Source organism: Prionailurus viverrinus, chromosome C1 (genome assembly GCF_022837055.1).
Source record: "Prionailurus viverrinus isolate Anna chromosome C1, UM_Priviv_1.0, whole genome shotgun sequence".
In the NCBI taxonomy this organism is placed as follows: domain Eukaryota; kingdom Metazoa; phylum Chordata; class Mammalia; order Carnivora; family Felidae; genus Prionailurus; species Prionailurus viverrinus.
The window spans coordinates 192,219,210-192,233,700 of record NC_062568.1 but is presented as its reverse complement, the minus strand read 5'-3'; the positions used below and the strand labels follow the sequence as shown (position 1 = coordinate 192,233,700).

The 14,491-nt window shown below is 56.0% G+C and overlaps 1 protein-coding gene across 1 annotated transcript in view; it reads right to left on the bottom strand.

Moving 5' to 3' along the window:
- Window positions 1-14,491, bottom strand: part of LOC125171778 (receptor-type tyrosine-protein phosphatase U-like) — a 107,016-nt gene that overhangs the window by 25,312 nt on the left and 67,213 nt on the right. The window contains exon 2 of the mRNA XM_047868896.1: window positions 2,451-2,487. Within this exon, the coding sequence (XP_047724852.1) occupies window positions 2,451-2,487 (37 nt within the window). The remainder of the gene's footprint in view (window positions 1-2,450; window positions 2,488-14,491) is intronic.

The window sequence follows — 14,491 nt, the reverse complement described above, 5'->3', positions numbered from 1 at the left end:
GTCTGCAAATGGGTGGGAGCCTTGGAACCTGCATTTTAAGCTGAGCCCGGGAGGTTCCAGAGGCCACCCTGCCTCTGCCCAGGCCTGGGTGCGAGACCAGCTCCAGCGCCAGCACGGGGGACGCTGGGGCAGCCCCTCCCCTTCTCCGAGGCTCCCTGTCTGTCTCTGGGGTGGGGGTTGGCCTCTGGCCTCCCCAGGTGTCCACGGATGGCTCCGTGACCGGCTGTCACAGGATGCGCCTCCGCCTGGGCTAGACACGCAGTGGACACGTCATCGGTGTGAAGGTCCCTGACCCTCCAGTGCCATCATCTGCCCTAAGGTGCCCCATGGGAGAGTATGGCTGCAGGTGAATTATTTCCCAGTTTGAACTCAACTCTGCTTCCCAGCTCTGCTCTGTACCCATGGCCAGCACCCAGCTGGCTCAAAACAGGTGCTCAGTAAACACGCTTGGTGAATAAATCAGTTCGTAATATCTGGGGCCACACATAACACACCGGCTCCCTCTGCTACCCACAGACCGTCAGCTGAACCAATAGTAAATAAAATATTTAATAACAGAAAACTTCTGATCGCTGACACATATCGAGTGCTTCCTGTGTGCTAAGCATTGTTATTCTTCACCATGACTTGGGGACATAGGTTCTAGTCCCTCCCAGTTTACAGGTGGGGAAAAACGAGGCTCAGGGAGGAGGAAGGGAGTTGCAGTGGAAAGAGGAGCTGGGGCTTGAACCCAGGCCTGCTGGCCCTACACGAGCCCTGGTGCTTCTCTTTCCGCGGGTGCTGCTGGTGCTGTGTACCGGGACTTCCTGTGGCTTGACCACAACCCCTCTGGGGTGGGGCCCGGGGCAGATGGCCCTCCTTCGCTTCCCCAACTCGTGCAGCCCCCACTCCAGCCTGGAGGCTTGTCTGTCTGTTCTTCAACCCATCACAGTTGCCTTGTTGGGCTGGGGATGCGACTGCCTTTCTAGAAGGTTCTGTTTCCTTTTTTTGGTTGCCAAATTTTCCTTTGCAGTTTCCTGTCTTCATTTTTGGCAGGACCCTTTGCACATGAACAGAAGGCACCTCCTGGCTTCTCTCCCTGGGGTGGCGCAGAGCTGGGGATTCTGCTTTTGGGTGCCTGGGGCTTTCTTTAGAAGAGAGGAGGGACATGTGGTGAGCACCCCCAAGTGCATCCCATTCTCAGGGGCCACTGGGGCCTTTGCAGCCTTTTGATCCCTTCCTCATGGGGCCCTGGTCAGCCGAGCCCCCTCCAGCCGCCACGGGGCTCCCTTTGGGAGGCCCAGGCCAGGGCAGCAGGCAGGGGCGGGGCTTCCCGGGCAGAAGGAGAAACTCCTCGGCGGTCCTGGGCGGGGCTGGGGGAGGCCACGCCCTGTCTACCCGCCCAGATCCACCTCCTCCCCGCCCCTCCTGGTGCCTCCCAGGGAGGGGCATCTGCTCTGGGTGAGTCAGAGACAGGACGACGAGGACAAGCGGTGCCCGGAAGAACGTTTTATATTTACCAGTCGTGTGTTTATTTTAATGAGCATTAGGGGAAAAAAAACCCACAGGCAGTAGTGCACTGGACCTTTGGTTTCATGGTTAGAGCCCTCCTCCCTTTCCTGTGGGGATATGTTCCAAGACGGCCAGGGGACGCCAGAAACCGTGAATAGTACTGAACCCCACATATACTATGTTTTTTCCTATATGTACACACCTATGATAAACGTACATTTACAAAGTAAGCACAAGAAGAAATTAGCAACGATAACTGATAGTAAGCCAGAACAATTATAACGCATCTTACTGTACTGTCCTCAAGTATGCTACCATTGACCTTCTGACGATACGTCGGAATCTGAGGAATCAGAGGACCATCTGAGGGGCGCCTGGGTGGCTCAGTCGGGTGAGCATCCAACTCTTGATTTTGGCTCGGGTCACAATCCCAGGGTTGTGGGATTGAGCCCTGAATTGGACTCTGCACTGATCGTGGAGACTGCTCAAGATTTTTTTTCTTTCTTTCTCTTTCTTTCTCTTTCTTTTTCTCTTTCTCTTTCTCTTTCTCTTTCTCTTCTCTTTCTCTTTCTCCCTTTCTCTCTCTCTCTCTCTCTCTCTCTCTCTCTCTCTCTCTCTCCCTCTCTGTCCCTCTCCCCGGCTCACATTCTCTTAACAAAAAAGAAAGGAAGGAGGATCATCTGGCTTCCAGAGTGCAGTTGACCAAGGCTGACTGAGACCATGGATGTGGGAAGACTGCTTAGCGGCGGACAAATTGAAAAGGGAGCCTATTTCGAGTCAATCTGAAGGGAGGTGGACGGTGGAGTCGGTCAAAGCATGGAGAAGCCAGAGAAACTTTGGAGCTTTGGAGACACTGGAGGCCCGTGAGCCACATGTGAGATCCCTGGAGGTCCACCTTGGCCTTGTCTGTGGCTAAGGGATCGAGGACAGGCCACTGCTCCCCTGTGTGTCCCACTCACCTCCTCTGTCACGCGGGATGCCACGCAGCTCTCGGGGCTGTGGAGAGGGGTAAATGAGGTGAGAAAGGTGGAGTGCTGGCCCGGAGCCTGCCGTGGGGTCAGCGCCCTGCTATGGCAGTGGCCGCGGGTGCTTTTATTATTGTTAGCATTAGCAGCCCTGTTATCACCAGGAGCTCATTTTGGTGTGGGACCGATGGCTTTCGTCAAGGAAGAGGGCTTGTCACCCAATGAACATCGCCCCCCCCCGCCCCCCCAAGCAGCCCCCACCAGAGGCACCCTCCTCAGGCAGGTCTGAGTGTGTGTCCAGCCGGGCCACCCGCCGAGGGGGGGGGCGACATGGACTCTTGGAGCCACCACGTCCTTGGTTGTGGACTGACACCAAGAGACCTACCTCACAGGGGTGTGGCTGTTAGGAACAACAAGAATAAGCAGGTACAAGACCCCAGAGCAGTAGGGCTTCATCTCCTGAGAGATTCTGTCTTCACGGCGGGGGGGAGATCTACTGGTCAGGCAGACACAGTTTGGTAAAATCTGGAGAACCATCTGAATCTGAATCAGCTCTGAGTATGACATGTATTGTACCTGACACGCTCGTCCATCCATCCGTCTGTCCGTCCATCCATCCTTCATCAGTCCATCCATCCATCCTTCATCACTCCATCTGTCCATCCATCCATCCATCATCAGTCCATCTGTCCATCCATCCATCCGTCTGTCCATCTGTCCATCCATCCATCCATCCATCCATCCACCCGTGCGTCCATCCATCTGTCCATCCGCCCATCCATCCATCCATCCACCCGTCCATCCGTCCATCCATCCATCCATCCATCCACCCGTCCATCCGTCCATCCATCCATCCATCCATCCACCCATCCATCCATCCATCGGTCCATCTGTCCATCCATCCATCCACCCGTCCATCCATCCATCTATCCATCCATCCGTCTATCCATTGGTCCATCCATCCATCTATCCATCCGTCCATCCGTCCATCTGTCCATCTGTCTGTCTGTCCATCCATCCATCCATCCATCCATCCATCCATCCATCTGTCCGTCCATCCATCTGTCCATCAGTCCATCTGTCCGTCTGTCCATCCATCCGTCCATCCATCCATCCATCCATCCATCCACCCGTGCGTCCATCTGTCCGTCCATCTGTCCATCCATCCATCCACCCGTCCATCTATCTGTCCATCCATCCATCCATCCGTCCATCTGTCCATCCATCAGCCCATCCATCCATCCATCCATCCATCATCAGTCCATCTATCCATCCATCCATCCATCCATCCATCTGTGCATCTGTCCATCCATCCATCCATCCATCCATCCGTCTATCCATCAGTCCATCCATCCATCCACCCATCCATCCAGCAAATGGCAGTTGACCAGTTATTATATGTCAACAACTGCCATGGTGCAGACGGTGCTGAACAAAACAACCAAAGTCCTACCTTCACGGTGCTCCAGCGGAGCAGAGAAACCGGTGTTGAGCACACAGCACTAGGAAGTGTGAAGGCATCTATGGAGAGGAGCAAAGGCTGCTGTGGTGTCCCCTGCAAGAGTAGGGAAGTCTGCCTGGAGGGGGCATCTGAGCAGGGCCCTGCGGGGCCAGGAGGGGTTCCACAATAAAGGGGGGTGGGTGGGGAATGTCCAGATGGAGAGTAGCCTCCACCAGATCAGTGTCTCAGGGCTACAGAGGCTCCCCACCAGCTCAGGATATTTCCAGGGAGGCTCCTGGGACTCAGGGAGGGGACTGTCCCAAACCCCACGGCCAAGTCTACTGGGCTCTGAGCTCTGGGGTCCATCTGCTGCAGGTGCCCAGAGACCCCAGCCTTCCTGGTGGGTGAGGAGGGGCCCCTGGGCCATCCTGGAGGACGGACCATGATCCGGCCTCCTCCAGGATTCCAGCCCCACCTGCCTGGTCTCCATTTCTTCCCTCCCCGGATCCTGTTCCTTTCCTGAGAAACCCAGCTGAACCTTCAGGGCGGCCACTGCTCAGAGCCCATGGAGAGCGCCCCCAGATGAACAGTGAACGGGGAGAGACCTCCACGGTAGAGCAGGGCGAGTGCATCAGGAAAAACAAACAGGACTGAAACGTAAGCGGGCTCCTGATTCCCATCCTCAAGCGGCTTGTACTGAAGGAGACGCACCAGAAAATTCCACTTAGCAAAGGCTGTGTCCCCACCGCGTGCCTCATAATCAACCCAGCAGGAAAATGACACGAGAACAGCAATGTGTGCATCTGTGAACACGTCCGCCCAGGTGTTGGCTCCGCCGGCTCTGTCACCTGGGGCTTCAGGACCCGTTGTAACTTCTCGGCATGAGGGGACCTGGGGGGGCGGAGAGTCAGGTGAGGAGACGGGCACGTGGGGTCAGGGGCCCCCGGGGACCCACACTGAGCGCAGAGAGGACCTTGCGGGTCAGGGGCCCAGGGTCCTCCCTCTGCAGACGCGGACGCGGGCGGGCGGAGGGTCGCGGAAACTTCTTCCATTTTCACGTCCGCCAGTCCTTTCACGGCACTTGTGACGCACAGGAGTGGGAATCACAGTGTCTTTCATAGACTCCAAGGCGCTTTCGGAAAACCTTTGAATCACAGAATGTGAGCATCTGGTCCCTTTCACAGAATCCTAGAATTCTAGAATCACAGAATCAGCCGTGGACTCACAGGCCTGACGGTCCGAGAATGAAGGAATCTCTGGAGGAGATCTGGAACCCCCCTCCCCCAACGCCCCCCCTCCCCCGACCACTGGGGGACACGTGGAGTAGAAACGGACAGCCTGAGATCAGAATCTTAGCCCAGAGAGCCATGCTGGTGTAACTCCCCCCTTCCTTACACAGGACGCTCTCCCTTCACTGTCCTGCAATAACTTGAACCCTTGTAGGGACAGGGAGCTCACCACCTGGCAGAGGAATCTGCCGGGAGATTTTTGAGCACCTCTGCTGATACTGAGCCTAAATGTACCCCCACGTGACCCACCCACCACCCTGCACACTTTTTGCCTCCCACTTCCCGGCCATCCCGCCCCCACCAGGAGCTAAATATGGAAACTGGTGAACTTGACATCATCGCGCAAGCTGTTTCTCCTGGCCACAGGGATGGGATCGGCCCTCGGGCTGAGGGTTGTCTTCCTCCAGGGCGGAGCCTGGCACCGGGCCACGGGGACGCTCAACCCACCTCATTTCACCAAGGCAGGGAGGGAAAGAGCCTGAGAACCACGGGGATGGAAGGAGAATTCGAGCGCTCGATGATGCCCGGTGCCGGAGGGAAGGAGGAGAGGAGCCCCCTCTCAGGGGTCAGGATGGCTCCCAGAGCCAGGGGTGCGTGGACAGGGCTGGTCTGTGTGTCGGCCGACTTGGTCCGAGTTGCTGACCACTGCGGGACATTGAATAAGTAACTCAGTGTTTCCCCGTCTGTAAAATGGGCTAGTGAGGCCCACTCTGTGATTGGCGCCCGGGCTGCAGGGGGACTCACTGAGAGTAGTGCCCCCCGACCCCGCCGCATGGCCCTGGGCACGTGGCCGGCGGGCCGAATGGGTGAGCTCCCTCCCTCCCCCGGTGCTTTGGCCTTGGGGGATGCGCAGGATTTCTCCAGATGGAGAAGACGTGGAAAGGACTCCCGGTAAAGGAAGCAGCTTGTGCAAAATCTGGAGCCGTGAGCGTGTCAGGAGGATTTGGGGAGCGGCCCGTGGTGTTCTTGTGGTGTTGGGGGGTTCTTGTGGGGTGAAGCTGCAGGCACGGCCTGGGGACAGAGGGCAGCTGCCGGCCGCCTGGGACCCCATCGGCCAGGCGGGGCAGGGAAGTCGGGCAAACTAAAGTGTGTCAGAAACGATCACCAGAAAAGACAGGCTCCGCTCGCAGCCAGCACCCGGCCCTCGCCGCGCGGAACCATCTGGGGATGAAGTCCAGCACCAGAACATTGGAGCAAGTCAGAAGGATCTGGAAAGGTTTTATCCTGACATAAAGAGCTGGATTGGATCAAGTCAGATGTCAGCTGGGGAATCGAGGAGGCCAAGTCTCCTGAGGACTCTGGGCCAAAGCACCCGCCCAGGGCAGATTCTAGAAAGCAGCCTGAGGCGCAGGGGGGGTGGCCCAGCGTCTGTGCCGGGGCCTCAGTTCCGTCGCAGAAGCTGTGTGACATGGGGCAAACTACCCAACCTCTCTGGGCCCCACATCCTCCCACGGGACGTGAAGTGGAACTTGGAGCTCGTACAGGGCGGTCACAGCGACGGAAGGAGGCCGCGGGAGGCCCTCTGGGTCTGTCATCCTTTCTCGGGTCATTCGCTGCTGTGGCCTCCCTCCCTCCACCGTCCATCCCGGACCCCTGCGCTCGCTCGGTCAGCCCCGGTTCTACCCTCCCGTCCGTCCTCATGTGTCCCCGCCCCGGGGGGCACTCAGCCTCGGCTGGGACACCCTGAAGGGGGCAGGCGGTCTAGACACCTACTCGGGGTGCTGGTTTCACGGCGTCAGAACACAGAGCACAGGTGAAGGCAAGGAGGTGCGGAGGGGGATGAACACAGACTCAAGTCTGTCCCCTTGAGTCGTCCCCTGGCCAGGACGCAGCAGCAGAAGAGGGTCGGGGGCCGGTCCCGGGCTGGTGGGCGCTGCTGGGGGCACTGACGTGGCTCCTTGCAGAACCCCTTGCTGTCACTGTGCTCCCGGGGCTCCCGCTTCCAAACACCCACTTGGGGGCACTCGTTTCTCAACGGGTTTTGTTTCGGTTTTGTTTTACGGCCGGTACTTAGGGCCTCTGGAGCCAAGGCCGAACCCAAACCCCGGTGGGTGTCCGCCTGGATTGGGCTGATTCTTCTGCTAGCCTCTCCTGCTGTAACTGAGCCCCCGCCCCTGCCCCTGCCCCTGCCCCGGTTTCCCAGGGAGCAGGAGAGTGGGGAGGGGAGCAGGGGCCTGGGAGCCAGCAGCCTGGGTTGGATCCTGGTACCACCTCTCGCTGCCACGTGCAGACTTGGGCGGGACCCTCGCCTCCCAGTGACTCTGTCCGGGCAGCAGGGATGAGGACGCAATCGTGCGGGGCTGACGTGCGGGTGTCGGGGAGGGGGGACCCTGAAGCGGGTGCTCAATGCACTGAACTCACGTCACTCCTGGGAGAAGTGCTCCTGCTCAGAGCGGCTGCTCGGCTTCGCGGCCCCGGAAGAGCACGTGCTCCCGGGGAGGACAGCGCCGTGATCCCCCTAATGGATGGTACCTGCTCCTTAATCCGGTCCTCGCCTCCGCTTCCTGTCCCCCCTTCTGTGTTTTACGCACGACCTTTGCCAAACGCGGCCATTTCTCTTCCGGTGCGGGTGAATTAGGAAAAAAGATCGGAATTTAAACATCCTGAAAGATTCGTTCTGTGTAATAATGGAGCGACCCCACAGAAAGCGCACAAATTATGCCGGGAGCAGGGGGGCAGGGGTGGCTGGAGGCCGGGCTGGGGCCTCGGAGGGAGGGGTGAGGCTGCTTGCTGGATAGAGGATTCACTCAAAAGCTCTGATTGGATGCAGCTTACGGTTTGACCACCTTTGCGGGGCGGGGGGGGGGGGGGGTGCTGACATTTGCTGAGCACCTACTGTGTGCGGGGCCGTGCACATGCTGGACTCCATCATCCCTCGCTCTGTCCCCCAGGTGTGGAGTTTGGGGCCCCGAGGGATGAACTGCCTTGTCCCAGGTCACTCGACTCATTGGTGGCAAGTGTGAGCCCAGGCCTGGCTGACCTGAGTCCCTGCTCTTTCCCTGACCCTGTGCAGGAGGAACACGGGGATCTGTGCTTCAGGGGAGCTGGGACTCCAGGCATCAGTGGTGGGACTTGTCACTGATCCGAATGGGACTGAGTTAGGAGGGTCAAGTTTCAATTTGGCTGAGCAATTTCTTGTGAATCGCAGGCCCAGGCATTTGGGGAAGGCCAAAGGTGGATATGTTGGGGCCATGTTACAAGCCACCTATCACACAGATATTTATTGACATAACATGAAAGGTAGGGGTTCCCTGTGGCCTCAGGAAGTTACATCACCTCTCTGAGCCTCAGTTTCCTCATCTGCACAGTAGAGGTGACCGTGGTCTCTGCCTCGCAGGGCGGTGGTGAGGACTAAGTGAGGTGGCCCACGGAATGGGTGAGGACAGAGCCTGGCACGAGTTACGGGCTCAGAACATGTTCTCTACCAGCTGCTCTGGGGCAGAGCTGAGAGTGATTAGTTCTGTCTGGAAAAAAGCCTTCACCAAAGAGATGAATTGTGGGTTTTGAAGGACGAGTAGGGGGGAGGGCAAGGAGGGAGGGGACACCGCAGGAACAAAGCCCTGGCAGGGTGGGGATGGGTGAGGGCATTCGGAGCCCAGTGAAGACCCGCTTTGCCTGGAGTTTCCGGGGGGCAGGGACGGGAGAGGTGGTGGGTGGTAAAGCTGCCGAGCAGGGAGTCACGATGGCTTGAGGCAGCCGTCAGCGGGAGCCACAGCAGGTCCTGGAGCAGTGATGCCTGTGATGTGGAGGACAGCCTTTCTGCTGATGTTGCGTGGGGGAGGTGTACCTGCTGCTCGCCCCCAGGCCCCAGGGCAGACAGGCTGGATGAGGACCCCCCTCTGGCTCCCACATGGCCTGTGCATCCCCATCAGATCCCACCGTGTGGTCATCCACTGTCCCCCATGGGACGGGGGGCCTGGGGGGCCGTGAGGGTGGTGTCTCGGTCCCCGCGGGCGGTGCAGGGCCCTGCCTCTGTCAGCTCATGGAGAGATGGCTCTGCGCCCGGCTCGCTAGCCGTGGGGCTCGGACATCTCCTGACCACTCGGAGCCTCAGTGTCCTCATCCGTGAAAGGGGATGACAATCCTCGTCTCCCAGGATCGCTGTGGTACAAAATGGGACACGTGCAGAGAGCACCGGGCACAGTGGTGGACACCCGCCTCCCCCTGCCTCCCTGCCTCCCCCTGCCTCCCCGCCTCCCCGCCTCCCTTCTTTCCAGCCTCTGCAGGGCTCCCCGCCTCCCGCTTCTCCCCACCTTCAGAGCGAATGAGAAAAAAGCGTCCTCAGGACTCACACTTCCTGATGCTGCGTGTTTAATTAACAGTCTTGTGGGCAGAGGAACTACCTAACAGAAACCCAGCCTCTCTGCCCAGGAGAAGCGTGTAGGCGCCTGGCTTCTCCCTGCGGGACTAGCTACATAAGTTGCAGTTTCGGTGAAAAATGCGTATGTGGTGTTCTTGTTCAAAAAGCTGGGGAAAAAAACGCCGTTAAACACACAAAAACATAAAGCTCTTTCCTTTCTGCCGCAGTCTCTCCCTCATCTTTCGTGGTGTATTTTATTTCCTAGTTAATGTGGCTCTAAGAAAAGAAAAATCAGAATTTAAAATTATTAGCATGAACTTTCCCGTTCGTCTTTATATTGTGCAATGCCAGTTTTAAATGCAGATACGAGGGCATTTAATTTGCATCTCGAGTCGCAGAAATTACACAGTTCGTATTTCGCAGCGCGCAAATGCAGACGTATTTCGTTCTTGCGGGAAGAGGGGGAACTACACAAAACCAGCTTTGCAGCCTCCGTGTCACTTCCTGCTATGTGTCCACGCTCCCACTCCTCTCCCTGTCCGGCTAACTGGTGAGCAAGGAGGGCCCGAAACGAAGGGAACCAAGAATTACTTCATTTGTTTCCTCTCCTCCGTCCCCATTTTCAAGGCGAGGGGTTGGCAAATAACGGGAAAGTGACACAGGTAAGAAAGGATCTGATGAGTTTCCTTGATCATGTATGTTTCTTCGACTAATACCACTGATGTCTGTCTGCACTTGGGAGAATGTCCAGGCTCAAATGGGAAGGCTGGCCGTTCGGGGCTGTCAGTACCCCCGCTTACTCCACTGTGGACACTCTGTCCTCGCACCCACTTTGAGTCTTGCCGAAGTCACACGCACGGTGGGTGGGCTGGAATTGGGAGCCCACGGGGTAACGCCAACGCTCTCTGTCTGAGTGGGGCGGGAAGAACTGGTGGGCGACACACGTAACTCTCTGCTCATGAGCCTGTACTCCACTGTCCCGCTGGACTTGACTTACGAAACACAAGCTCAGGATTAAATTATTAGGAATTTCAAGATGGTGATCCCAGAGAATTAAAGCAAGTATGTAGGGTTCCGCGTGGCTAAGCTGGTGCTTCCACACCGTGTCTCCCTGACGGTGTTTTCGAAAGTATTCCTGTCTTTGAGCCCCCAGCTCCTTTCCTGAATCTGGGTCTGTTTTACTACGATTTTGCACTCAGAATCCAGGGAGTGGTTATGCAACTATTAAACGTCAAAGCAAGGATTCGAACCAGTAACTAGGGTGTTCACATGAAACGCTTGTTGATCAGGGTCCTACTTTGCGCTGGATCCGGTAAAACCCAACATCACGTAAGGGCACACGGCAGATGGGTCCAGGCGCCGATCCTGACGCCTCGGTCCTGGGCCACTCCTGGCTTCCTTTACGATTTCACTGCAGCCCCAACAGTGTGGGAGGAAGGGGGCATTAACCCACTCGGTGGACGAGGAAAGTGAGTCCCAGAGACAAGGCCGCCAGCCAGAGAGGGGCCGAGGGGCCCAGCGCTGGACTTTGGGCCAGCCTTAGGAGACAGGCCAGTCGTGCCGCAAAGTGGCCCAGGCTGGAAAGTGCGGCAGGAGAAGGGTAAGTAACATGTGAAGTGACCTCTCTGCTCTTCCGCTCCTGCCTTCCATGTCCGGGCCATCGCTGGGGAGACGGCCACTTCTGCCTCAGAAGCAGCATCCTCCCAGCCCAGTCCGGGTTTAGATGTGGCCCTGCCACTCAGTCGGTGAGATTTCAGGCACGGTTCTCACTAAGTTCTGTTCCACGCGGCTGCTGCCACCAAGCCCCCCTGACCATCTGTGCCTCCGGACCAAGTCCGTCTCCATCTTTCCTCTGGGCCACGTCTCTCCCCTGAGGATGACAGCAGCTTCTCCCTGGGTCTGCCTGATCTGGCCTCAGGTACCGATTCTCCCCAGAGTATCCTCCACTGGGACCACGGGTCCTCTCTCAACACGTCTGGGATGGGGACCTTTCTACTCAGTGTGATGGGAGGTGGCAGGGAAGAAAATCGGGGCAGCTTTAAGACTGGAATAGTCTTGCAAACTTGGCAGAATTGGTCCAGATGCTCTCCTCCCCCAGCATCCCGTTGTCCTGGTAATGGGGGGGGGGCAGGCTGGCTCCAGCCCCTGTCCTGGGGTCTCCCTAACCTTGCTGCAAGGCTCACCGTCTTGTGTCTCGGTGTGGTGACCCTCCCTTCCTCTGAATTCTTGCTTTGCTTGATGGGGTATCAGCTAATCCAGGGGCTGGCGTCCCAGCATCTCACGTGCTAAAACTCCTCAAAAAGAAATCCACGCCCTGGAATCATTGCAGAGAGCAGGGAAATGTTAATCACCACCAGCGCCTTCCTTGTCTTCTTGCAACCCTCTGTCTCTGAGCTCCGTGATAAAGGAATTACGTCCTGGGTAAAGGAAGGCCACACCGTTCTGAGATGCTTTTCCCTGTCCTCAGACATGACCAGCGGCCGGAGGATGAGGGAAAGAAAACAGGAGAGAAAGAGAGAAGAAAAAGAAAAAAAGAAAAAAGAGAGAAAACAGATGTTCTTTGTTTGTTTTGGTGTTGGAAGCACAGGACTTTGAGGGCAGGCAGCCAGTCCCCGGGTGACCACTGGCGGGGTGGGGGCAGTGGGGAGTGGCAGCCGGGGGCCGTGAGACCAATAAAACCAGCAGAATTGGAGTTCTGTGTTTCTACCCCTGATGCCTGCACACATTGTTCTTTCCACGCTGCTCGGCTGCGGCAAAAACGTACTGATTTGTTAAAAGAGAAAGATCAAATGTACTCCCGAACTCTTCGTGTCCTGGGTACAAATCCGGATAGGCAGCGTGCAGCGGGTTTTGTGCAAACAGCCCCAGACACGGTGCTCCCGGGTGCTGGCTCCCACCTGCCCCCTCCCCCTGCTGTTGCTGGGTGGGGCCTCTTTTCACCCCTACTTGGACCCTTCGGATTGATTCCTGGGCTGAGTCTGGCTCCACGCAGCTCTGTTTCTTGGACGTTCTTTTTCACGCTTCCTCTGGCCACGGAGGGCAGTCTTGCCCTGCCCGTGGCAGCTCCTGGCCCCGGAGGCCTGGGACAGAGCAGGGGGTGTAGGAGCCGGGCTTTGGAGTCACGCAGATTTGGGTTTGAATCCCCCCACCCCTTTCCCTTGTCTAAGCCTGGCTTACTCATCTCTAACTCTGTTAATAAAATGCCTGTACCAGGAGGTGGTTAAAATGATGGAGGAAGATGATCAAAGTAGCTACCTTTTCGGAGGATTGGTATGTACCAGGTGCTGGGCTCCTTTTGTCCTCTCCAGACCCGACAAGGTACCTGTGACACAGCGTCTGGAATATAGTAGGTGCTCCACATGCGCAGCCCCACTCTCCCCATCTGTCTCCAGAACATCAGCTCTAAGGCCCCCCACCCATCGATGTTAATTGCAAAGAGAAACTTACATGGCTGAACTTTAGTGGCCAGTGGTGTTTCCATCCAGCTGTCTCCCCCACCGCCCTCCACCCAGGTAGACAGGCAGTGCTGGGTACCAAAGCTCTGAAAACCCGGTTTTGGAAAAATTTATCACCAGCCAACCCACACTGTGAGAAATGTTTAAAAGGAGCCCCTCAGGCAGAAAGAAAACAACCCCACACAGAAATAGGGATGTACACAAAGGAAGGCAATCTCTGGAAATGATAACTACATGGGGGTGATAATTAAAGACTTTCTTTTCTTATTATTTCAATCTCTTTAAGAGATAATTGACTGGTTCCACACAGGGACGAAAAGTACGGCATGGGGACTATGTCAGTGGTATCGTAAATAGGTATTTACACTGGGGTTGAACGCAGGGTCACATCTAGACTTATTGAGTCACTACGTTGTGCCCCTGAAACTCCTGTGACGTTGTGTGCCTGTTATACTTCAGTTAAAAAAAGGTGGTTCAAAGCAATAGAAAAACAGTCAGTTACTAATACATATGATACCAGGACCCGTGTTTGTGCCTGATCGCAGAAATCAGGAATTGAACTCACGTATACTTTATAGATCCCTCAGTACTTATAAACCAAAAGATTCGAGGAATACTAACTAAATCGTGATTAAAAAAAGAAGATTGGCTGCGTCTTAAGCAAAAGTAATGACAGCGTCTTGTGGGCTTGATAACGTATAGAGACATAAGCATGTGGGAAAACACAGCACAGAGGCCAGAGAAAGAGAAGAGAAAGTTATATTGTCGTAAGGTCCTCACGCTGTACATGAAGGGGTGTGATCTCACTTGAAGGTAGACTGCGGGAAGCTACATGTGTGTCCTATAAACCCTAGAGTGGTCAGTTCTTCAAGGAGGCATAAAATCCTAAACTTCTTTGCCCCGAAGGACAGAGTTTCAAAATACATGAAGCAAAACCTAAAAGTGACCTGTGTCCTGCATGTCGAAGGTCGACAGAGCAGCGGTCTGCATTTCTGTGAAGCAAGCACCCTGTCATGCTGTCCGTCGCCTAGGGTCTCCTCTCTACAACTACGGAACCTCCCAGAACTTACCTGATGTCCCCTTCTGCCCAAAGCAACAGCAACAGAACGGTACAACTCTCGAAGGGGAAACCTTTTTTTCTAGACTTCCAATTTTTCTCCCTATTCTCCCCTTGACGTCAGTCCCTGCAGCATCTCATTACTGACTCCCGTGGTCTAGTGCGTCAGCTGGGCTCTGGCAGAACCAGCGGCAAAATGTCAGGGAGCCAAGGTCTCAGTGCCTTTGCTTAAGTTTTTATCTGCACAATTTCATGTGGCTGGAGCCCCAGCCACTGCGCAGCTGGAGAAATTTCAAAAACAGTGTGAGATCACAAGGCATGTGTGAGCGGTAAGAGGACACCTGTCACCCACATCCTAGCCCTTGCCAGGGAAGGAGCATCTTAGCCTGTCTCGCTGTGCTCTAAGGACACGGCTCATTTCATGCCCACTTTTCCACAATCATTGTTGCAGGATTGAAAGCAATTTTCTTGAGATGAGAGTAGAGATGGACAG